Source organism: Danio rerio, chromosome 9, assembly GCF_049306965.1.
Source record: "Danio rerio strain Tuebingen ecotype United States chromosome 9, GRCz12tu, whole genome shotgun sequence".
NCBI classification, from domain to species: Eukaryota; Metazoa; Chordata; class Actinopteri; order Cypriniformes; family Danionidae; genus Danio; species Danio rerio.
The window spans coordinates 3729990-3756421 of NC_133184.1; the positions used below are offsets into that span (position 1 = coordinate 3729990).

Genomic DNA, 26432 nt, shown 5'->3' on the forward strand with positions numbered 1-26432 from the left:
TCCTCGGTAGTCTGTTTTCCATATCAAACTGAGGAGGGAGAGACTGCAGCCTTGATCAAACTTGCGAAGTCTGAACTTACAAGGAGAGGATGCAGGATTGAACCGTGTGTAACGTTAGGCTACTTAATATTGAGAAAAAGCCCCAATCAGCCCTGCCTCTGTTTTCAGATGTCTCCGTTTTCCCTCATCCACACTGAGACGGAGCAGCAGCGTTTCAGAATGAAAACGGCCTCTCCAGCATTTTCGAAATGCTCCGTTTTTGGCGCTCGAAAACTCCGGCGTAGTGTGGACGCATGGCGTAAGCGTAACAAAACGTATGCATTTTAAAACTAAAACGCATTAGTGTAAACGAGGCCTAAAACATAGACGGGACAGAGCTTTCTCTGTGGCGGGTCCTCGGTTGAGGAACACCTTGCCCCTTGAGATTAGAATGGCTCCAACATTATTTATTTTTAAATCACTACTCAAAACATACCTCTTTAGCTTGGCATTTTAAGATTATTTTAATAGTCCTACTGCTACATTTGACATTTTTACAGATGTTTTACTTGCCTTATTTCTGTTTTTATTCATTCACTCATTCATTTTCTTTTCGACTTAGTCCCTTTATTAATCCGGGGTCGCCACAGCGGAATGAACTGCCAACCTATCCATTTTTTACGCCGTGGATGCCCTTCCAGCTGCAACCCATCTCTGGGAAACATTCACACACACATTCACACACACACTAATACACTACGGACAATTTAGCCTAACTAATTCTGTCTTTTTATTTTGACCTTGTCTTATGTACAGCAATAGTGACTGCTTTTGAATGTGCTTCATAAATAAATGAACTTGAACTAGAAAGTGACATTTAAAGGCTTAACTTGGTTAATTAGGGTAATTCAGCAAGTTATTGTATAACGATGGTTTGTTTTGTTGACAATTGAAAAAATATTGCTTAAAGGGGCTAATAATATTCACATTTAAATAGTTTAAAAAATATTAAAAACTGGTTTTATTCTAGCCGAAATAAAACAAATAAGACTTTCTCCAGAAGAAAAAATATTATAGGAAATACTGTGACAAATTCCTTGCTCTGTTAAACATCATTTGGGAACACCGCCCCGAATAAAAGCTACTGAAGAAACTCCAGCGAGACACTTGGGAGGATTTCCAAGACTATCTGGAGCTGCTCTGACATCAGACTCTCTGAGAAAAAAAAAAAAAAAAGTCTGACGTCTGGAACTGAAACAGGCTTGTTAAAATCTAATCCCAAATGTGCCTGAAATTACACAAACACAGCAGGGTATTCACTACCGACACACACTCAGAAAAAGCTTAAATTTGCTTTAAAAGTTGGTTTAAAAAACTGATGTTAAAATACTAATACAGCTACTAATTTAGTTAAAATTAATAAATAAAGACAAAATGATTAGTCCTCCTTCAGTCAAAATTGTATTCTTTCCCAAGTAAAAGACTAAAGATGAAATGTAGTTTTAAAACTACATGGCAGCAGCTCAATACACATGGTCAAGGTGATCTGCTAAAGATTAAACTGAGCATCAGAGTGGGGAAGAAAGGGGATTTAAGTGACTTTGAACGTGGCATGGTTGGCAGAGAAATGTCTGAAAGAGAGAAAATGTCCAGTGAGCGGCAGTTCTGTGGGCGCAAATGCCTTGTTGATGTCAGAGGTCAGAGAAGAATGGTCAGACTGGTTCCAGCAGATAGAAAGGCAACAGTAACTCAAATAAGCACTCGTTAAAACCGAGGTCTGCAGAAGAGCATCTCTGAACACACAACACGTCCAACCTTGAGGGCGATGGGCTACAGCAGCAGAAGACCACACAGGGTGCCGCTCCTGTCAGCTAGGAACAGGAAACTGAGGCAACAATTCACACAGGCTCACCAAAATTGGACAACAGAAGATTGGAGAAACGTTGCCTGCTCTGATGAATCTGCTCTGCAGCAAGTTGCCTAACCATTTTGAGTTGAGTCATTACATTGAGCTTTTTTTTTTTTTTTTACAGTGTAATATTTTGTAAAAGTGTAATAAGTCAATCCTTTTCTAAGTCATTTGGAGCATTTCTTCAATATTTTCTTCATTTTAAAATGTAATTATAAAAAAAAAATATATATATATATATATATATAAGACATTTTAAGTATTTTCTTTCTTTTTTTTCTTTTCATTATTTCTTTATTTATTATTTCTTTATTTCTTTATTTTTGTTAGTACTGTATCTTTAAGTTATTTAGAGCATTTTCATGGATTTTTTCATTTTAAATTAATAAATATTTTTTTCTTTTTTGTTAATAGTTTTAAGTAATTTGTAGCATTTTCTTTCTTTCTCTTTTTCTTCTTAATTTATTTAATTCATTTAAAAAAAATTCTGAATGTTTTTTTAAGTCATTTGAAACATTTTTTTTTATTTTGCAGACAAATTTTTATTGGTCAAAGTTACTTTTCATTATCTATTATACAAATCAAGTTTAATACACAAACTATCAAAGAAATGATGTGCTTTTATTGGTCTATTGTTCATTTTGGAATGTTCTTTCTTTCTTTCTTTCTATCTATCTATCTATCTATCTATCTATCTATCTATCTATCTATCTATCTATCTATCTATCTATCTATCTATCTATCTATCTATCTATCTATCTATCTATCTATCTATCTATCTATCTATCTATCTATCTATCTATCATCTATCTATCTATCTATCTATCTATCTATCTATCTATCTTCTTAATTGGGGTGTCACGGTGGCGCAGTAGGTAGCACAATCACCTCACAGCAAGAAGGAAGCTAGTTTGAGACCCATCTGGGTCAGTTGGGATATCTGTGTGGAGTTTGCATGTTCTCCCCGTGTTCGCATGGGTTTCCTCCGGGTGCTCCCGTTTCCCCCACAGTCCAAACACATGCGCTATAGGTGAATTGGGTAATATAAATTGTCCGTAGTGTATCTGTGTGAATAAGTGTGTATGGGTGTTTTCCAGTGATGGGTTGCAGTTGGTAGGGTATAGGCTGTGTAAAACATATGCTGGATAAATTGGTGGTTCCTTCAACAGTGGCGACCCCCGATTAATAAATAGACTACGCCGAAAACATTTTGTATGATTTAAAATCTGGGCTAATCCACCAAACATTGATATCTGATCTCTTCTGAACCTAAAAACATCAATAAACAAATCCTTCTTTTTTTATTATCATTCATTTTCATTCACTTTTATGAAAACAAAATGCTCCAGTTCAGAATTTCATTTCAAATTGGGAAGAAAGGCCTGATCAGTAGCTTAAAGGCCCAAACATGTGCGATCCATACAACCACTTAACTTTAAATGCAAAAAGCAGAGAAAGTGTGCTTTTTCAGGTGAATATATTATAAAGTTGTATCTATTTGAGCCGATCTCCACCTGACAGAACCTGAGGAGGATGAAGGGAAATCCAGCAGCTCATCGCTAAGGCTTAAAACCGTAATACCACTGATGCTAATATGCTAATAGACGGGACAGTATAAGTATCGTTTTAAAGACTGTCCCGTGTGAAAGTACATCCTGATCAACTCTGTTAAAGTTACTCGCTTTCTAGCTGACATTAAGAGGATTTCACAAAAAAGTTGGCAGCAAGTTTACTCGACTTTCCCACGATGCCGCGCTCGGTTGCCAGATCTCACCTACTGAAAACAGGTGGAGGAAGAAAAACGGGATGTAAAAAAAGCTGGAAAGCGTCTCATCAGAGTCTGACTTCTTTAAATAAGTCATCCATGCTGCAAGCTTTAAATAAAACATACACTACAACTAAACAAAAACTAATAATGTTTTCGTACTTAAGAGTTAAGACTTTTACTTCAGACTTTTTGTCTTGCTTATAGTCTATTTGTATTATTATTTTGGAATTTTATTTTTTATTTATTATTTTGCATCATTTGTTTGTTTATTTATTAGTTTCGTTTGTATTATTATTTTGTATGCTTTTTTTATAAAACTTAATGACAAAAAATTTAAGGCAACAAATATTTGTTCTTTTAACTCATTTCAATATTTTTATATTTTATTTTAATTATTTTGTAAAATTTATACATTTATTATACATTTATTTTGTGTTTTTTTGTATTAATAAATTTATTTATATTTTTATTTTGTATTATTTATTTGTGTGTTTTACTTATTATTCAGTTTTAGTTACATTATTATTTTATAAAATAGTTTTTGTCTTGTTTTGTCCACTTTTTTAAATCAAGAAGCATTTTCTACACTATAAAATTGTAAAGGCAACACACATTTGTATGTTGCTTTAACTTATTTTAATATTTAGTTTTATTTGTGTAATTTTGTATTATTTATTTAGGTATTTATTTATATAATATACATTTATTTTATTTGCATTATTAATTTGTACAATTTATTTAAAGTCATTTAATATTTCAGTCAAAAAGTCATGACAACAAATATTTTTATGTTTCTTTAACCTGTTAATGTCTGTGTGATTTCAGCTCAAATATTAGTGTTGTGTTAGTATAACGATATCGAGTTTATGTGCAACTTAATACAACAAACAATACGTTTGGCAAGGATTAAATCCCCTTCTGTGAGCAATATTCCCATACTATGCAGAATCCACAGGTTTGTTTATGAGATTAAAGTACAGTGTGTTTCTGAGTCTGCTGTGTATTCATTACAGCGAGTGTGTCAGCGTGTCTGACAGATGGCGGGACTAGAAAAACACTAAACAGACTGCTGGATCCAATGCAATCGCATGGCAATGCACAACTTTTTGATTTAGTGGCTAATTCCTAGTTCGGGTTCCCATACAAATTCTAAAAACAACTATTTATTAACAAATAATTGTGTTTTAGAACTCTCATTCTGCGGTTGAAAATCTGACCGGCGGATGTTTACTTACTCCCAGGGCCGTTTATATCGAAATTGATATTTAGCCGCACCATGTTGGTGTTTCAAAACATCTAATTTTTATGAGGTGGGTCATTAGCCCATTGCTCAACCCCCAACCTGGAGGACCAGGACGTACACTAGGAAAAATGTTGTTTATTCAATTCACCTAAAGCGCATGTCTTTGAACTGTGGGGGAAACCAGAGCAAACATGCAAACTCCACACAGAAATGCCAACTGGCCCAGCCGGGACTCGAACCTGCAACATTCTTGCTGTGAGGCAACAGTGCTAAGCACTAAGCCACCGTGTTCCCCCAAAAAAGTACTAGCAGATGAAATTTTAATGTGAAGAAAGAAAAAAGTCTGATCATTTGAAATACTTAATGTGCACTTTTTCATTATTGTTTATTGTTATACATTTATTTTGCTTTACGTTTATTATTACTTTGAATTATTTATTTATCAATTTATTTTGTTTTATTTGTATTATTATTTGGTATCATTCATTTATTTTTTTCAGTTTTATTTGTATTATTAATTGCATCATTTGTGTATTCATTTATTTATCAATTTATTTTGTGTCATTTGTATTATTATTTGGTATTATTTATTTATTTCATTTTTTATTCAGTTTTATTTGTACTATTAATCCGATTTCATGATCTATGCTAAGCTAAGCTAAAAGTGCTCCCGCTAGACCCAGTGATTGTCTGACTGGAATCAAAATTGGTCAAACTCAACAGTTTAACTGTATGGGGAAAACAGTGGAGTGTTCCTCCAAACCTCCCAGAGTGCAACAGTTGAGTTTCACCATTTTGAATCCATTCAGCCGATCTTTGTCACTTTTAGCTTAGCATTAATCATTGAATAATATTAGACTGTTTGCATCTCGCTTAACAATAAAAGTAGAATTTGACTCTTTTGTAGTTACTTCCTGCACTATGAGTGATGGAAAATAACTACATTGCTATTCTGTAGTTCAATATGACTTGGATCTATAATCTTATTCTGAATCCTTGATTATTAGTATAGATGAGAGTATAGTTCCTATCCATAAACTAAGACCAGGCCGTATCCTGAGCTGCTGCTGCTGCTGCGCTGTTGGTCATGGGGGAGTGGAGAGCATGAGACTGATTCCAGTGATGCTCCAGGGACAGACGAGTCTTCGCTGAGGCCAGCTTCCAGCCTCCACTGCTGAGACTGCAGCTCTGCACAAGACTTTTGGCCAGTGGAGAAATTAAAATGGTTGTGGCGAACTGAGTCTGGTTTCTCTCAAGGTTTTTTTTCTTCACTCTCCTATTGGTGAAGTTATTTTCCCCTCTCCACTGTCATCTCTGGCTTGCATGGTTCAGGATCTTTGAGGAATCTGCTCTTCAGTGTTTGGACTCTCAATAATGACTTCAAACCACACTGAACTGAGCTAAACTGAACTGAACTTAAACACAAAAAACTGAGCTACACTGTTCCAGTTACTATGACCATTTATGTGAAGCTGCTTTGACACAATCTACATTGTAAAAGCGCTATACAAATAAAGCTGAATTGAATTGAATATCAGCCTAGAAAATAGCAAGTTTTTATTTAGTGTCAGTCTTAATAAACAGTGTTACTAGAGAAGAGTCAAGCTTTGAATAGGGAAATTATCAAAACAATTATTTCAATTTTGTGAGTGTGACGCTAATGGTCTAATCCGATTCCATGATAAGCTAAACTAAGCTAAAAGTTCTCCCGCCAGACCCAGAGAACGCCTGAATGGAATCACAATTGGTCAAAATCAACTTTTTAACTGAAGCTAGATTTTTTTTTTTTTTTAAAAAGTGGAGTGTAGCTTCAAACCTCCCAGAGTTAAACAGTTGAGTTTCACCATTTTTGAATCCATTCAGCTGATCTTTGTGTCTGGCGAAAGCACTTTTAGCTTAGCTTAGCATAAATCATTGAATATGATAAGACTGCATCTCACTGTACAACAAAAGAAAGTCAAACTTGTCTCTTGTGAAGAAAAATAACTAAATTGCTATTTTGTAGGTCAATATGGCTAGGAACTATACTCTCATTCTTATATAATACCCAGATCCTTGATTATTAGTATAGATTATAGTTCCTAACCATATCAGCCTAGAGCAGGGGTGTCCAAACTATGGCCCGCGGGCCATCTGTGGCCCGCAATCAGTTTTGTGCCGGCCTACACGAGGCTTTTTATAAATATTAATAGAATCTGGCCCGCTATACAAAAATGAACGTAATTCAATAAATAACCACTGAGTGTGGCTATTACATGCCTTCAATTAGGCAGCACTTCTTGTTATGAAGTAAAATTAACTGACCAAACTGAAAGAAACATAATTGATAATCACATTTTGGCGAGCCATGGCACAACCAAGAAAAAGGAAAATCAACAGTCAGTGCAGGAAGTTTCAGAAGTAAAAATTTATTTATTTATTTATTTATTTATTTATTTTTTAGATTTTTTGTCTTGTTTCAAGTCCAAATATCTAAAAAATCTTAAATAAAGGAGAATTTTCTAATTTGTTTTGAGAAGTTATATGCCAGTATTAAGTGAGTTTTTCCTTAAAACAAGCAAAATAAACTGCTAATGGGGTAAGCAAAATAATCTCCAATATTGGCAGATTAATTTGCTTGTTTTAAGGAAAAGCTCACTTAATTTTGGCATTTTATTTCTCAAAACAAGACAATATGTTTTGCTTCCCTGCTGAAAAATCCAGCTTAAACCAGCCTAGGCTGGTTGGCTGGTGTTAGCTGGTTGACCAGCCTGGTTTTAGAGGGGTTTTGGCCATTTCCAGGCTGGTTTCCAGCTATTTCCAGCCTGGTGTTAGCTGGTCAGGCTGGAAAATGACCAGCTAAATCCAGTTAAAACCAGCTTGACCAGCCTGGTTTAAGCTGGACATTGGCTAAGCTTCCCGCCTGGCTAGGCTGGTAAAGCTGGTTTTATCTGGTCATCTACAGAAAAATATTAAAACAATTCATTGGAATTTCTTGAGTGAGATGCTAATGGTCTAATCTGATTCCATGATCTATGCTAAGCTAAGCTAAAAGTGCTCCCGCCAGGCCCAGAAATCGCCTGAATTGAATCAAAATCAGTGAAGCTCAACTGTTTAACTCTATGGGAGCTATAGTTTTTCCAAAAAAAAAGTGGAATGTTCCTTTAAACTACCCAAGTACTCTGAGTTGCATTTGTGCATTTAATACTTGTCAGTTTTTTATATAAGTTGTTTACTAGCGTATACTAGCAATGTATTAAAATCCATTGTATAGAGTTTACGTTAAAGTATATTAGCATAAAATCTCATTATTCTGATACTTCAGATGCTAGTTCCTTATGCAAGAGCTTCAGAACAAATCAAAGAGAAGATTTTGGCTTCAGCCCAAACCGAGATTAAGTTCATTTGGGCGCACGCTACCTAGAGGAAATGCGCACTTCCCCGAACTTAATCCACCAGAAGTGAGTGAAGGCACACTAACTAGGGATGACACTATCTGTTGCTGTGCACACATTTAATTTGTTTTTGTTACTCATTGGTGCTAATCCGGTAAAACTTTTTGATCTGGCGCTCGATGATGCATTCAGATGACATGTTCAGAGGTGTGTTTCGCAGCCAACACACTGAGTAAAGCCCAGATCAGACTCTTCTAACACTCCCACTCCCCAGAACCCTTCAGGCCAATGTGCAGGCCTGCCATCCGCACGGAAATAAACAAGAGAAGGCAGCGTAAAGTGCTTCTTCTGGAGTCCTCTTTATGCTTTTCAAGGACACTTATGTACGCGGAAAGAAGAAAAAATAACACATGATTGTCTTTATGTGTCCATACTTCGTAAGTTAGTTCTCTTCTGTTGCTCTCTCTTCTAAAAGGGATCAGACGTCATGGTTTATGAAAGCTGAGCTCCTTATGTTAACCCGCTTTATAAAGATTATGCGTTTGGTAAACATACATGTCAGCAGTGAGAAAACAAGAACGGTAATTTATGATTCTGAAAGAGAGGGAAGGACTCGAGTGCTTGGTCTGAACTTGAACAAACATTCGATGAATGATTATTTATCGATGATATGTCTATGCTTTACATGCTGTCGATCAGAAAATCATTTCAATTAAATAAAAAACTTAAAAAATCATTTGCCACACATGCATTTAGCAATTTGCAATGAACGCCATTGTTTTTCTTGTGAAATTCCCAAGAAGTTTGATGTGTCACATGACCCTCTTCCTATTGAAAAAACAAAAGTTGGATCCAAGATGGCCGACTTTAAAATGGCCACCATGGTCACCACCCATCTTGAAAAGTTTGCCCCCTCACATATACTAATGTGCCACAAACAGGACGTAAATATCACCAACCTTTCCCATTTTATTAAGGTATATCCCAGGGGTGGCCAACCCTGTTCCTGGAGAGCCACCTTCCTGCAGATTTCAGTTGCAACCCATATCAAACACACCTGCCTGTAATTATCACATGGTGTTCAGCTCCTATTTAACTGGTTCAGGTGTGTTTAATATGGGTTGCAATTGAAATCTGCCGGAAGGTGGCTCTCCAGGAACAGGGTTGGCCACCCCTGGTGTCTCCATATAAATGGCCCACCCTGTAAAACTGCTCTTTTCATTTACAGCACTTCATTTTCGCATTGACATTTAATATCTCTTATTTAAATACTTCATGAACAGCAGCTAAGCTAATTATTTTCTTCTCTATTTCCACCTGGGAATGCTCATCCCGAGACCTCTAGAGAGGCAGCACTCCCTGCTGAAAAATCCCGTTTAAACCAGCCTAGACTGGTTGGCTGGTTTTAGCTGGTCGACCAGGCTGGTTTTAGAGGGGTTTTGGCCATTTCCAGGCTGGTTTCCAGCCATTTGCAGCCTGGTCTTACGTGGTCAGGCTGGAAAATGACCAGCCAAATCCAACTAAAACCAGCTTGACTAGCCTGGTTTAAGCTGGATATAGCTGGTTTTGGCTGGACTCCCAGCTTGGCTAAGCTGGTCAAGCTGATTTTAGCTGGTCAGAGATTTTGATCTATATTGACATGAACGCATCAAGCAGTCACTGCAGATTTGATGGCTGCACATCCATGATGTGAATCTCCCTGTTCCACCACATCTCAAAGGTGCTCCATTTGATTGAGATCTGGTGACTGTGGAGGCCATTTGAGTACAGTGAACTCAGTTTCATGTTCAAGAAACCAGTCTGAGATGATTCACGCTTTCTGACATGGTGTGTTATCCTGCTGGAAGTAGCCATCAGAAGATGGAGACACTGTGGTCATAAAGAGATGGACATGGTCAGCAACAATACTCAGGTAGGCTGTGGCCTTGAAACGATGCTGGTTGGTTGGTACTAGTTGGTATTAGTTGGTTCTAATAGACCCAAAGTGTGTCAAGAAAATCTCCCCCACACCATTACACCACCACCACCAGCCTGAACCATTGATGAAAGGCAGGATGGATCCATGCTTTCAAGTTGTTGGCGCCAAATTCTGACCCCACCATTCGAGTGTTGCAGCAGAAATGGAAACTCATCAGACCAGGCAACGCTTCTCCAATCTTCTATTGTCCAGTTTTGGTGAGACTGTGTGAATTGCAGTCTCAGTTTCCTTTTCATAGCTGACAGGAGTGGCACCTGTTGTGCTCTTCTGCTGCTGTAGCCCATCTGCCTCAAGTTTGGATGTGTTGTGTGTTCAGAGATGCTCTTCTGCAGACCTCGGTTGTAACGAGTGCTTATTTGAGTTACTGTTGCCTTTCTATCAGCTCTGGCCATTCTCCTCTGACCTCTGGCATGAACAAGAGATTTGCCCCCCACTGAACTGCCGCTCACTGAATATTATTATTATTATTATAAATGAGGGAGTGACACTTAAGCATAAGATCTGTCTTATTCATGACATTTCATATCATGATTATTAAGTGCCTTATGAACACACCCTTCAACTAAAGTGTTACCCAAATACTTCCTTTAAAGCTCTGGCGTGTGTATTGATCCTACAGCATGAGTGTAGCTTTAAAATCATAGACCGCAAGGCTTTCAGTTCAGTCAAAAACACACACACACCGCCCGATTACAGCTGGGATCAGATCAGAGACTCAGATCAGTGCACTTAACGTCCAGTAAAGTCAAGAGAAATGTGTTTGGGTCTCAGTGTAACACGCTGGCCATGACCTTAAGAACATTTGATATGGAGAGGTTACAGAGGGATAGCGTGTGTGTGCATGTGTGTGTGTGTCTCCAGGGTGACAGCAGCAGGATGAGAGGCAGGAAGTGAGCAGAACTCCAGACATCTGGCACTGCCGTCTCCCCTGACACACACACACATACACACACACACTCTGATCTCCTCCGATCAAAGTCTGCCCTGCTTACTCTTCCCCAACACACACACACACACGAACACTTCCAAATAACACTCACACACACTTACACGTGTTCTCCTCACAGACAGAATCAAGCTTTTAGTTTAGCCAACAGCTCCTCTGATGAAGGCATCAAACTGTGATCTAAAAGCAGTGTGTGTGTGTGTGTGTGTGTGTGTGTGTTTGCGTGTTGGCTCTCAGGGCGGTCCAGTCAGCAGTTCTGTTCTTTGCATATTCAAGGTGAGCTAATTTGACTTAAACAGCTTTAAACAGCGAGAGTCAGAGTTCCTGCTGGGAGATTTTTATCCTCCGGCACTGCCTGAGAGGGAATACATTAAGTGACAGATTGAACGGTGTGAACTGCGCAGTTACAGCTGGACAACATGCTAACTATTAGCATCGCTACTACATTTGAAGGCTAAAGCTACCAAAGGTTTTTCAGGAGCAGCGGCGAGAGCAGAAATGGTCAAGTTGGAGGATCTCTGGCAACTTGTTTGGAGCTCTCATTTAGTCTCTATCCGATGATGTCATTCTGAAATAAGGCTGCGAGTGGTAATGAATGGGAAGTTTCCACTGAGCACTTCGCTTTGAGGAGAACACGGTGGCTTAGTGGTTAGCACTGCCGCCTCACAGTAAGAAGGGCTCTCCTTCGAGTCCCGGCTGGGTCAGCTGGCATGACTTTGCATGCTCTCCCTGTGTTGGCTTTCCCCAACAGTCCAAAGACATGCGCTAGAGGGGAATTGAATAAACTAAATAGGCCATACTGTATATGTGTGAATGAGTGTGTATGGGTGTTTCCCAGTACTGGGTTGCAGCTGGAAGGGCACCTGCATATGCTGGATAACTTGGTGGTTCATTTCGGAATAATAAAGGGACTTAGCCGATGGAAAGTGAATGAATAAATTGACAACCTTGGTTTGGTAGAGTACGGTATTTTATTTCCCGAAAATGGAACCATACCATACCAATTTTGGGTATTTTTTTCTGTTATTTTTTATTCTGTTATTTCTCTGTATAATAGTTCGTATACAAAAAAGGCATATTGTTAAACTGCAGAGTTAAATCCTCAATATAAAAAGCAGAGATCGAGGTCCCAAAATGCAATTCGTAACCATAATTATACAGAAAACTCTGGTAATAAACTGATTTTTATCAAACAGTGTAGGGGAGAACAATTGGACGAAAGTAACGAATTAATTTTCTCGAAGTCCTGAAAACATTTGCTTTCCGGTCTGTAACAGTACATTCAGCATGCAAACCTTGATGGAGCTGCCAAATATCAGCTGATTTCAGGACTGTGCGCCACATATTGGTTCGAATTTCAGTTTTTAAGTGCAGAAAGTAAATATATTGTAGCAGTTCTTTCTTTCATATTACAAGTTGTGTTTCACCTTTCATGCACCACACAGTAATGATTAATCCACAGGTTATTTTCGAAATTTGTACCTTTTTTAATTAGTGGCTAATTAGTATGAATTTGTACCATCTAATTCATACAATTTAGTATGATTTGCTCATCACCCAATGACGGTTGGGGTTAGGGGTGGGGTTTGGTGCCACGCCTCCTTTTTAAAATCGTACATTTTCGTACGACTGAACTCATACAAATTCATACGAATTAGCCACTAAACTGAAAAAACATAAAATACTTGCGTTTCCTCGTGATATCAGGCTGGTTATTTAGCGCAATACCACATCCTTAAGTTTGAAATGTCAAAAGTAAGTAAATCAGGTTTAAATGAAATCGTTTTGAAGTTGTTCTACAATATGTTTAAAATTGTTTAAAGTTGTTTAAAATATCACCTGATGTTGATAGACCACACTTATGAGTTAGTAACCACACCAAAAGTATAGTTCTATCCAAAACATTATCTTTTAAAAATAAATTTTTATGAAAAAAAGGTATTTTCGTCCCCGCTCTCCCAGATGATTTGCAATATTAAGCTAGTTTTGTAGTGTCAGCTTGATGTGTTTATAAGGTAAATGCTAACTCATTATTAAAATGTCAAGTCCATCCTCTTGTACCTCCTGTAATACGTGTCAGAAAGGTAATTTATTTTAACAAAATGTTCCTAATGGCAAAACTTTAATTAAGTCTAATCTTTCGGACTTTGATGATTTTACCGCTGCCATTGTTTCTGACGTATCCCTCCTCATGTCACAAATTTAAGAGGGGCCAATCCTGATAGCCTCATTTACGTTGGCAAGCCCAAAGTGTACATAAGTATAGCTGCAGGGAGTCATTTTTGAGCACAAGAAAGTCAGAAGCAAAGTGACAAGCTAAGCTAGCATAGCAAGAAATTTGCAGAGCAGTGGAATGAGTATTTGAACAACTGAATTATTGGCTGATTGGCTAGTTGGCTAGAACATTGGCATTGATTGATTGATTGACTGATTGATTAACTGATTGATTGATGAACATGAGACTGTTTCCAGTGACTCTCCAGGGACAGATGAGTCTTCGCTGAGGCCAGCTTCCAGCCTCCACCGCTGAGACTGCAGCTCTGCACAAGCCAGTGGAGAAATTAAAATGGTCGTGCCCAACTGAGTCTGGTTTCTCTCTAGGTTTTTTCTTCACTCGCCTCGGTGAAGTTTTTCTCCCTCTCTGCTGTCGCCACTGGCTTGCATGGTTTGGGATCGGTAGAGCTACCCATCAATGAATTTGCAATTTAGTGTTTGGACTCTCAGTAATGATTTAAACCACACTGAACTGAGCTAAACTGAACTGAACCTAAACAATCAAAACTGAACTACCCTGTTCCAGTTACTATGACCATTTATGTGAAGCTGCTTTGACACAATCTACATTGTAAAAGCCCTATACTATTAAAGCTGAAGTGAATTAAATTGAATTGATTGATTCATTGATTGGCTGATTGATTGGCTGAAAAACAACTGATTGGTTGGTTCATTGGTTGTTTGTTTGTTTGTTTGTTTGTTTGTTTGTTTGTTTGTTTGTTTGTTTGTTTGATTGATTGATTGATTGAATAGTTGGTTGGTCGGTCGGTTCATTGGCTGATTGGTTGGTTGGTTGGCTGATTGACTGAAAAATGATTGATTGGTTGGTTCATTTGTTGTTTTTTTGATTGATTGATTGATTTAGTTGGTTGGCTGGTTCATTGGTTGGCTGATTGGCTCGTTAGCTAAAATAAGATTGATTGGTTTGTTTATTAGTTGTTTGATTGGTTGATAGATTAATTAGTTGGTTGGTTCCTTGACTGATTGGTTGATTGTTTGGCTGAAAAATTATTGATTGGTTGGTTCATTGATTGATTGATTGATTTGTTGGTTGTTTGATTGATCGTTTAATTGTTTGATTAAATGATTAATCGGATGCTTCATTGGCTGATTGGTTGGTTGGTTCAAAATTGATTGATTGATTGATAGCTTGATTGATTGATTGATTGATTGGCTGATAAGTTGGTTCTCTGAAAAATATTGATTGGTTGGTTCATTGATTGATTGATTGATTGGTTGGTTTATTGGTTGTTTGATTGATCGTTTAATTGTTTGATTAAATGATTGATTGGTTGGTTGATTGGCTGATTGGTTGGTTGGTTCAAAATTGATTGATTGATAGCTTGATTGATTGATTGATTGATTGATTGATTGATTGATTGATTGATTGATTGATTGATTAGTTGATTAGTTGATTGGTTGGTTTACTGACTGATTGGTTGGTCGGTTGGCTGAAAACATGATTGATTGATTAACTGATTGGTTTGGTTGGTTCATTGGCTGATTGGTTGGCTGAAAAATTGATTGACTGATTGATTGATTTAATCATTGTCTTAGTAATGGGGAAGTTCTGAGCTCTGAGAGTTCTGTTTGTTTGCCCCCTCTATTTCTTTATATTTCTTTCAGTTATTCAAATCATTCCACACGTTGCCTTTTACACAGGAATAGAAGTCGTGACTTTCGATACAATAAAAAAAAAAGCACACAAAAAAAAACAGGGGACCTTTGGGCTCATTTTAGCATTCATTAAAACTACTCTACCTCCAAAATATTTTTAACACCAGTTCCTATGAATAATAATGATAATTATTATACTGTAGGGATGATGACAGTCAGAGGTGTGTTTGTGTGTTTTGAGACAGACAGGATGAGCGGGGGTCACCTGCTTTCAGTCTGGTGGAGTTAGTGTGTCTGTCGAACCCAGGCGTGCTGTGGTGATCTGACAGTAATCCACAGCCACTGCAGTGCGGAGTGTGTGTTACATTATCTGTCTTAATCCGCTAATCCGCGGACACACAGCTAATCTCAATCCCACCCCCACACACACCTTCCTCAGTAATCACTCTAATGATGGACCCCCGGCAACCGCCTTTCCACCCCTGACTGACACACACACACGCACGCACACACACACACACACACACACACACACACTCCTCCCAGGCAGCTTTCATTAATGGAATTCACAGCCCAGGGCGAAACACAAAGCAAACATATGTTCAGCAAATATGTGTGTGTTTTGGTCTCTGTGTCACTGTAACTGAGAGCGTTTAATAGAGTCACTGGCGTGTGCGAGTCTTTGATGTGATTCGCTTTTTTTTTTTTTTAAACCCTCGACAAAGACACACATCTCTCATCCACTGCCTGGCCCAAAAATGAAAGCTCAGCCAAAGCGTAAGCTGATATGACAGGACACGAGAATGAGGCACTTCTTGAATTAAAGGAGTAGTTCAGCTGAAAAACGAAGACTGTCATCTCTGCTTTTTGACAATCTCCTCCTCATCTGGGCCCACACCTGTATGACTTTCTTTTCGATTCGCTCATGTAGCTGATTCTTCCCAAGCTCCAAAAAACAAGCATAATGTGTTCCATATGACTTTGTGTGAGGGCCTACATTTTTAGCTTGTAATTCATTAATAATCTTTTTTCCTCTAGCTCTCATTTCGGGCTCTATTTTGACGGTCCATGCGCAGAGCGCAAAACGCAGGGCGCAAACGCTTTCAGGGCGTGTCAGGACGCATTTTTGCTAATTTAAGGACGGAAAATCTGCCTTGCGCCAAGACGCATGGTCTAAAAGGGTTGAGTTTATTTTCTTAATGGCTTCAGACCCCAGCAAGCTACTCAGGGGTCCACCTCTCTCCCTGGACTTGCAGTCTGGGCCCCAGAGGGCCCCCTTGCCATTCAAATAGTGGTCTCTGACCCCAGCAAGCTACCCAGGGGCCCAAGCCATTTTAAAAAAGTATCACCAAAACCAGCTGAAGGATTTGGTACCTTAGCTGTCAATCTGACATTACAATGAATTTATTTATGAAAATTGATTGTTAAATAGTATATATTCAGTAATATAACATTTTATTTTGGATTTTTCACAGCAAGAAGATCTCTAGTTCGAGTCCCGACTGGGCCAGTTGGCATTTCTGTGTGGAGTTTGCATGTTCTCCCTGTGTTGGCGTAGGTTTCCTCCGGGTGCTCCGGTTTCCTCCACAGTCCAAACTCATGTGCTCTAGGGGAACTGGATGAACTAAATTGGCTGGAGTGTGTGAGTGTGTGTGTGTGTGAATGTGAGTGTGTTTGGGTTTGTGTTTGGCTAGAGGGGCATCCACTGCGTATAACATATGTTGGCAGTTCATTCCGCTGTGAAATGTGAAATTCCGCAACCTCTGATAAATCAGCCGAAAAAAATTATGGGTTTTAAATAGCCATTAGGCTTTTTTTGTGGTGACTTTCCATCAGGGCTTAATTTGTGCCAGAACACACCGGATCCGGCACCTCTGAAATCTGATCCGGCACCTCATTTTACTGACCCCCCTTTTCAATTGCCCTCCTTCCCCGTCCGCTATTCACTTCCACTTTCATCCGCGCCAACCAACATTACTTTCATTACTTTCAAAAGTAACTTTCCCCAACACTAAAGGTGAAGAAGGGGGAGGGGCAAGACAGATACTAGAGAGCATTTGATTAGTCAGAAGATTTGATCAGAAACTGAAGTATGAGGTGACGTTGTAGTTGGCCGGCGACTTGCAGGAATTACACTTATTACTAAGCTATACCTACATGCTATTTCAGAGAAAATATTCAGAGCAGCAGTGAACAATATAGGGAGCGCGTCACAGGCTGATATTGTTCAAAAATGAACCAATGTGAATATAAAACCAACTTCAGCTCAGTAAAGCAGGCTAGGTGGAATCGTGCTATTTACCCATGTTTTGTTTTTAACTAAATAAAAATCTAGATCATTGATGCTGTAAAAAGACCTTAAGAAACTGGAAATAGTCACATCAATATTTCGCCTGAAGATTTCAGCGGCTAAACAACACTTCTGTGCATATAACCCATTAATAACAACACAATCTACATCAGCTTTGAGTGACTTAAAGAGCTTAAAAAAATAACATTACCTGTCTAAAAACAGCCATGCCCAGAAAGCATTTTGTGTTTTTAAAAGATTTGTAATAGATGTCTAATAGACATCCAAGCATAGTCGTCTTAGCTAAAACAAGGCTAAATTTGGGCCGCCAGTGAATATCTAATAGACGCTTAAGAATAGGCCAAAACTAGACTAGTCATCAAATAAACAGAAATGAATGACTATGTCTGACTAATGTCTGTCCAATCTGTCTATTTGATGACTACAGTCTAGTTTTGGGCTATACTTAGAAGCCAGATTTTCACTGACGGCTGAAATTTAGGCTTGTTTTAGCCAAGCTGTCTACATTTAGATGTCTAGTAAACACAAAATTGATTACTGGGTGGTGTCGTCCTTCCTTCAGCGTGCAAAAGTAACTGGAAGCGGCTGGAAGGGCATTTGCTGTGTAAAAATGTGCTGGATAAGTTGGCGGTTCATTCCGCTGTGGCGACCCCGGATTAATAAAGAGACTAAGTCGAAAAGAAAATGAATGAATGAATGTATTACTATTGGAGTGTGAAGAGACTTTCAACCAGCACACCAAAAAAGGGTCCTGGAGACAATCCCCTACTGCAGCGGTTCCCAACAGGGGGGTCACGGCCCACAAGGGGGCCTCAGCGAGCTTTGTGTGGGTCGCGTCATACTAAAAAATATCTTAGCAGTGAAAAATTAGGAGAACGATCATGTTGCCTTAGCTCATTTTATCCCCTAGCTCAGTGGTCCTCAACCATCGGTCTGTGGATCAATTGGAACCGGGCCGTACAAGAAATCATTAATTATTTCTGTTTTATTTATTATCTGAGTCTAAATGATCTTTTATTTTGAAAAAGTCTTTTATTTTGAAAAATGACCGTATGGTCACCTGAGCGCAAAAAATTTAACCCACAAGCAGCAAAATGAGTAAGAAACAGACGTCCTTGGAAAGATTCTTTGCTAAGGGAAAAACGCCCAGCAAAAGACCCCCGGACTGCCAAGGAATGGATCCGCAACCCCCCTGTCAACAAATCAGGTGAACCCAACAAAGAAAATCAACTGATGGAGATTGCAAATGACAGCAGCCTTTGAGGGGTCATTCGCATATCGTGTATTTCTAGAGTTTGCACAAGTTTGCTGTTTCCAATGGAATTGCTCGGCTTGCGCACACAAGCGGTGTGACACGCTCGCACCAATAAATCTTGCGACGTGAGACCAGCGCAGGTCACGTGACAAGAATTGACCGATCAGCTTCAGCTTGTAAGGAATATTCAAATATCGGTAAGACTAATTTTCTAAGACAAAAACAAAACACACCAACACTGCAGTCCTTTGTACTTTTCTCCATAAATAAATACTGCATCAGAGAGTGACAGCAATGTTTTGCCAGTTTTTCATCCTCTGAGAAAATGGTTGATGGTCACATAGCAACCTACGAAACACCCACAACCCCCTGCAGTAAAATTGTCAAGCGTTGACCGCTTTGCAATGATAAAAAGGTTGAGGACCACTGCCCTCGCTGACCAAAATGGACAAATTTGCATTCCGTCCTCCACAACTGTCACCGACTCGGTCCCAGTCATTCCCCTCGCTGGCCAGCAGAGGCCGCCATCCCCGGATTTCTAAGCATTACATCATCCACCTAGACTGATCGTGCACACACCTGAACTGAATCCAGGTAACGACCCACGCTCCCTATATAAGCCACACTCAAACTCCAGTTCACTGCGAAGTCTTGTTTCAGCCCCGGCCAGCATTACTGAGCGTTATATGCTGCCTGATCTCCTGTGTATTACTCCAGCCCGTTTCTGACTCTGCTTTGCCTTCTGCCTGCCCACGACCCAAGCCTGATACACGGACTCTGATACTCGCTGCCTGCCCTTGATCCAAGCCTGATACACGGACTCTGAATCACGCCGCCTGCCTCTGACCCTTGCCTGGTAATTCACTCTGTGTCTGTCAGCCGCCAGCCTTGATACCTTTACTGCTACTGTCGATGTGTGTTTGCACCTTTGTGCATATTGTATGTTTGAGTAAGGGTGATTAATAAATACATTACAACAACAAAGACAGTCTCACTGATTCGCCTCACATCAATCCTCACACTAATTAAAAGAGCATAACAAATAACATGCAAGTAGTAAATTGTAATAGCCTATATTATTTTCCCCCCTATACACCTGTGTGAACACTGATATTTTTATTATTGAATGTCAAACAGGGCCAATTTAAAGGCCAATGGCTTACATTTTTCATTTACAAATGCCCTACTGATGTTTAGCTTTTATATTTTACATTAGGCTATTATTCATTCATTCATTCATTTTCTTTTCGGCTTAGTCCCTTTATTAATCCAGGGTCACCACAACGGAATGAACCACCAACTTATCCAGCACATGTTTTACGCAGCAGACGCCCTTCGAGCTGCAATCTCTAGGAAACATTAGGCTATTATTTGAGCATAAACATATCTAGATATACTAATAAAAATATTGTTTGTTTGAAATCAACATTTTTTGTCACCATTACTGCAAACTTATATGAGAGATTATATTATTAAATGTGGAGGGGGGCCTCACAATATTTCCCGGAGAAAAAGGGGGTCTCACCACTGTTGGGAACCACTGCTCTACTACACCTTTAAGTATCCTGCACACGTTTGAAAGTGTACACTCACCTTGTTTGCTCAGTGGCGCTCTCTCTCTGCTGTCACTCTGTTTGTCTGTTTTGGGCACAGACGCGTCACTGGAGCCGATGCCTGAGTCTGCGCTGACAGAGACAACCTAAAGACAAACACAAATTCACACCCACGTCAACAGAAGACACACCAGGAAACAAAGCAAACAAATACAAAACAAGCGCATTATGATGAATAAAACAGCAGCGGGTCCTTTGTGTGAATTAATTGAAGTGATTTATTAAGCGCAGGCTGCATCCATTAACGCACAGCGTTTGGCAACGGTAAGTGCTAATGCACTGGTACTCTCTCTCTCTCTCTCTCTGTCACGCTGGCTTCATTGTAATGCAGGAAATAACGGAGGCCGACTTCCACACACATTTAATTTTATCTTCGAATAAAAGAGCTATAGGAAAGAATTAATCTGCTTAACATTTCTAAGTACGCCCTCCAAAGGCGCGGGGCTGTTTTAATCTTACATATGCTCAGCAGAGTTACTGGCGAAAAAAAAAAAGCTGTACGTTTTCTTTATCTCATCCTTTCAACATCAAATGGCGAGCAGCAAAAATTGGATCAGACTTCAAAGCTCGGCGATGTGCTCCAAGTCACAGAGTGGCTCTACTATTTCACATATTGAATTCGAGAAGGATATCAAAGTCCTAGCAAAAGAACCTCAGGTCTTTACTGGAAAAAAAAAAAAGAAGGGGGCTCCAACATCTGTAGAGAGAGCAGCGAAAAAGACAAATCACCTCAGGGAGAAGTCAGCGTTTACTCTCTACCACGCTTTTCCAGCCTTTTGATTCACTTCTTCTTCTCTCTCTCTACCTCCCTCTCAGTGGAGAAGTGGATTCTCAGCGAGGGAACTGTCTCTTTTGTCTGGAGCACTGTGCCGTTTGATCTGAGGCCTGCTCTGTGTGATATTCAGTGCGCTTAGGTGACAGTAGAGCTCATATTAACATGAGCTGCATCAAACGTGCAATTAAAGGAATAGTTCGCTCAAAACTGAACATTCTGTCAACATTTATTCATTCTCGTGGTGGTCGGATGGATGGTCGTGCTGCACTATTTAATATAAAAAAGAGGTACGGTGGCCAAGGGCAAAAAGCAACACAAAAGCAGGGTTAATCTTTAGGGTGTCTGCACACTGAAGTCCGAAATGTTTTTTTTTTATATATATTTTTTTTCTCATCCGCCACATTCTGTCTTTATACAGCAAGGACAATAAGTATTTTTAAGGTGCCATTGACTTGGAATTTTCACTGGATGTTGATAACAACCAGAGAAATCCATAAATGCAAAGACAACAAAACTAACTGGTTAAAATGACGCAGGGAAAAGTATTGAACACATGAAGAAAGGAAGGTGTAGAAAGGTAGTGAAGGTCCAGACAGCAGCTGAAAACTCTCAGAAGTTATTCAGCAACCCTTTCTAAATGAATATCAGCTGCTTCAATCCAACATCTACATTGGCAGGATGATGAAGATGAAAGCAGGGTGGACATTTCAGCAAGACAACGATCCAAAACACAGCCAAGGACTCTTGAATGCTTTCAGAGAAAGAAAACCAAGCTGTAGAATGGCCCAGACAGTCACCTGACTTGAATCCAATAGAGAATACTAAATAAAGCTCAGATTTGATGGACGGGACCCACAGAAGCATCAAGATTTTGACACTGTTGTGTAAAACTCACACCTGAGCAACGCATGCGGCTTCATTCTCCATATGAGAGGCGTCTTTAAAGGTGCCATCACCAAAAACGCAGTTTATAATAAGTATTAAATACATTTCAGTAGTTCAGCACTCTCTCCTTGTGTCATTCCAGTGTTATGACACATAACTAATTTTTCAGAATTTTTTTGTTTTGTTTTATTTTTACGTTTGGGTTTTTACCTAAATCTGATTCAATTCCGTGTCAACAGCTATTTCAGTAATATTATTCCCAGGAACAAACATAAAGTGTTCAATACTTATTTTCCCAGCTATATTCATTTATGCACTGTGCTTGACACGAAGTGATCTGTGCTGGTCAAATGGTGGCATTCTGTAGTTTGCCTTCCGCTTGTACGGAGGCTCGAAACTATCAAAACACTTCTCAAACACTTGTCCGGATGTGAAATACAGAAGAAAATTAACCCTTAAATTTAAGAAGTTTTGGATGCAGTTTGTCAATATGATTGATACAACGAGAGGTCAAGTAAATTTTTTAACATGAGAAAATTAGGGACAAACGTTTCGGATTCAGAGTGCAATAACCCTTATACTGAATTTTTTGAACGACTTGGAAAAGAAATACAAACACATTATACATTGAAATGTGGAGTCTAAAAATCTGTATAAAACTCAAAGAAATAATTAAGAAATATGTATGTTTTTACGACTATGATTTCTACATGAAATTATTCTTTATGTTTTCATATATACAGTTGAAGTCATAATTATTAGTCCCCCTAAATTATTAGCCCCCTTGTTTATTTTTTTCCCCAATTTCTTAATGGAGAGAAACATTTCAAAACATAATCAATTTAATAACTCATTTCTAATAACTCATTTATTTTATCTTTACCATGACAGTAATTAATATTTGACTAGATATTTTTCAAGACACTTCCATACAGCTTAACGTGATATTTAAAGGGTTAACTAGGTTAATTAGGTTAACTAGGCAGGTAAGGGTGATTAGGTGAGTTATTGTATAACAATGGTTTGTTCTGTAGACAGTCGAAAAAAAATTAGCTTAAAGGGGCTAATAATTTTGACCTTAATATGGTTCATAAAAAAATTAAACTGCTTTCATTCAAGCCTACATGAAACAAATAAGACTTTCTCCAGAAGAAAAAATATTATCAGACATGCTGTGAAAATTTCCTGAATCTGTTAAACATCATTTGGGAAATATTCAAAAAAAGAAAAAAAAATTCACAGCAGGGTGAAATATTCTGACTTTAACTGTAGATAGAAATATTATAAATATAAATTCAGGAACAACAAGTCTGACCTTTTCATCCGGCGAGTGATTGGTGGAAGATCTTTTGGAACTGGGTTGTCTGTGAGTAAAAAAATGAAAAAACATAACAAAAAAAAAAACATTAAGTATTAACATAAATACACATTCCAAAATGTTTTTGTATAAAACTAAACATTTTCAAAGGGATAGTTCACCAAATAATGAATATTCTGATTCAACATGAATTTATCTGTTTGAGTTTCTTCACTCTGCTGAACACAAAAGGAGATGTTGAGGCCAGCAGGTGACACTTAACCTGTGGTCTGTGGAGTACAAATGTTTGAAAACGTTTATTATTTGGTTCAAAAGCAAACTTTTGGGTATTTGGGTGTCATGTATTTGTAACATGTAACACAAAAAATGCTTTCATAATTCATGCAATAAATAATATTTAGTTTTTGTGCTAAATTTTTTAGAACATGGCATTATAAGAAGTTGATATTTCAATGAAATATTTCCCAAAAAATATATATTTCTGTAGCCACACCCAGGCCTGATCATTGCCACACCTGTTCGCAATAAAGAATTACTTAAACAGGACCTGACTGACAAACTGAAGTAGACCAAAAGATCCTCAAAAGCAAGACATCACGATGATTCAAAGAAATTTAAAAACAAACATTTGGGATTTACCAGTCTGGAAAAGATTACAAATTTAGGAAGGAACATGCTCTCATAATTCATGTGATAATTAATATGTTTATTTTTTTGTGCTTAAGGAATTTTTGGATATAAAATCATATGAAGTTGATAATAAAATGAAACATTTCCATAAAAATGTATGTCTCTAGTCACACCCAGGCTTCATTACTGCCACACCTGTTCGCAATCAAGAAATCACTTAAACAGGACCTGCTTGACAAAGTATACCAAAAGATCCTCAAAACAAACAAAAAATGACATCTACCATTCTGGAAAGGGTTTACATATTTAGGAGAAAAAATGCTCTCATAATCCATGCGATGATTAATATGTTTTGGGGTTTTTTTTGTGCTTAAAGGTGCAGTATATAAGTTTGACACCTACTGGATGAACAAGGTATTGCATTCCTAGATCAAAACACACACACAAGCGCAGGTTGTCAGATTGAGGACCAACAGGTGCAGGTGACTATTGAGCCTGAAGGCTGATTTAAATCATGTTCTAAATAAAAGCATCAGCACGCGACAGAGGCAAAACTTTACATTAAAAGGAAAATTTTGTCCTAACCAACACCTGACAATTAAATTTTAGAAACTATTACTCACAGCTGAACAACAAAAAACTAAAAATGATCACTTCAGGTACTTCATGTGCTTTAATCACTGTTATATGCTAGTAATGTGAGTTTGAATGCCATTTCACATGACATTTATTTCCATGAAAGCAGCAGCAGATAGTTCACCTCAGATCTTGAAAATAAAATAAACTGTTTAAAATTTACCTTTAGAACTGTGACTCAGTGCAAACCAACACATATCAGCGATTCAGCATATATATTTTATAATGTGAAACAGCTTGAATATGTATTAATTACATTATAAACCTTACCATTTTGTTGGAGTGCAATGAGTCCACTATTCTGTGCTTCTGAAAGGCTGTATTTAAAATTCTGTCATGTTTCGTCTGGTGCAAACGGCCAAATTGCTCATCACTGCAAATCTCATCATGAAGCGTGTTGTTTGGACACAGCAGTGCCTAATTTGTGAATTGCGAGTTCCCACACATCGGGGCAACAGATCGGGCATGTTACCCAAGGATGTAGAGTTGCCACACACAAAAGCGGAAAGCGGAAGGGGAGGGATGGCGGGCCGTTGGATGGTGGACGGGTGTTGTGGACGAAAGTGAAGAGCGGGGAACTTTGTCATGGACGAAAGTGAAGATGAAGAGGGAGGAGGGCGGTTGAGGAAGGGGATCAGTAAAATGAGGTGCCGGGTAAGATTTCAGAGGTGCCAAATCCGGATCCGGTGTGTTCCAGCACAAATGAAGCCCTGGGACACAGGGTTACAATGTAACCTGCTCACTTAATGCTTATGTTCATAATATTTATATTATTTGCTAATTAATAACCTTGCGTAATATAATAACCTTTCCATTTCGGAGGCTGTTACTGTCCTCCGTAGGTCACATTTCAACTACGGACACAGACTTTGAGAGCCTTCATGAATGAAATACGCAGTTTTCCACAAAGGCAACCCGGGTGCTGAAATTTAATTGGCTAAACTAGCATTGGAAGGGTTAAAGGGACCAAAACAAAAACAGATGTCTGGCTCGTAATGCACAATTTCAAGCAGAATATCTGACTTCAGCATTGTTTTTCAGATAAACAAGAATGTTTCTGAAATATCTGTAAACATATTATGGTATTGCTATTCTTTAGGAGAGTCAAAAACTTACATACAGCACCTCTAAAATATGCCACTGCAATATTTGACCCAAAGATTAACAGTCCTTTGGTTGCTGGATAAACGATAACACAACAAATGAAGATAAACTTCATAAAAAATAAATAAATAAATAATAAAAAAAAAAAACACACACACACACACACACAAAAGTTTGTCCTCTGTGTGAATAGATTTACACCAAATGTTCTGCGTATACAACCGACGCCATAAAACAGCAAATCAGAATGTGAAAAAAAGCTCTTGTGAACATGTGACCACCACAATATCAATGACATCATCATTAAGATCCCCCAGCCACCAATCATTACATAACTGCTTAGTGCAGTAGAGTCTGGGGGGCGTGTAAGATTTACATACATACACACACACACACACACACACACACACACACACACACACACACACACACACACACACACACACACACACACACACACACACACACACACACACACACACACACCTGCCCCTGTCAGCTAATGAGCATGTAGGTAAGTTTATGAACTTTACAAGAGAAAATTGGGCCAGTTGATGTCAAAATAAATCCATAACGCTCTTCTCCGGCTCTGATGAAACAGAATAGCAAAGTATGAGTTTTGAAGTTTTCCACCACTGAGACTTCTGATATAAACAAGCAATGAGAATCCCCTCTGATAAGCCAACTGGCTGGAGGATACACACACATAAACTTATACACGCAAACACTCTCAGATGTGGGAGGGCAGATCGACACTTGGATTTGATGATTTTTTTTTAATCCAGATATTACGATATTGTCAGCGATCATCATGTTC

The 26432-nt window shown here is 38.5% G+C and overlaps 1 protein-coding gene across 25 annotated transcripts in view; it reads right to left on the reverse strand.

Moving 5' to 3' along the window:
* Positions 1-26432, reverse strand: part of myo3b (myosin IIIB) — a 214525-nt gene that overhangs the window by 45379 nt on the left and 142714 nt on the right. For 24 of the 25 annotated variants that reach the window (XM_073912422.1, XM_073912420.1, XM_073912412.1 and 21 more), the window contains 2 exons: positions 23243-23291; positions 20248-20353 (listed from right to left, as the gene is read on the reverse strand). In XM_073912422.1, coding sequence (XP_073768523.1) covers positions 20248-20353; positions 23243-23291 — 155 coding nt within the window. Of the gene's footprint in view, positions 1-19951; positions 20354-23242; positions 23292-26432 lie in introns of all 25 variants that reach the window. The other variant, XR_012385108.1, reaches the window with a different exon arrangement.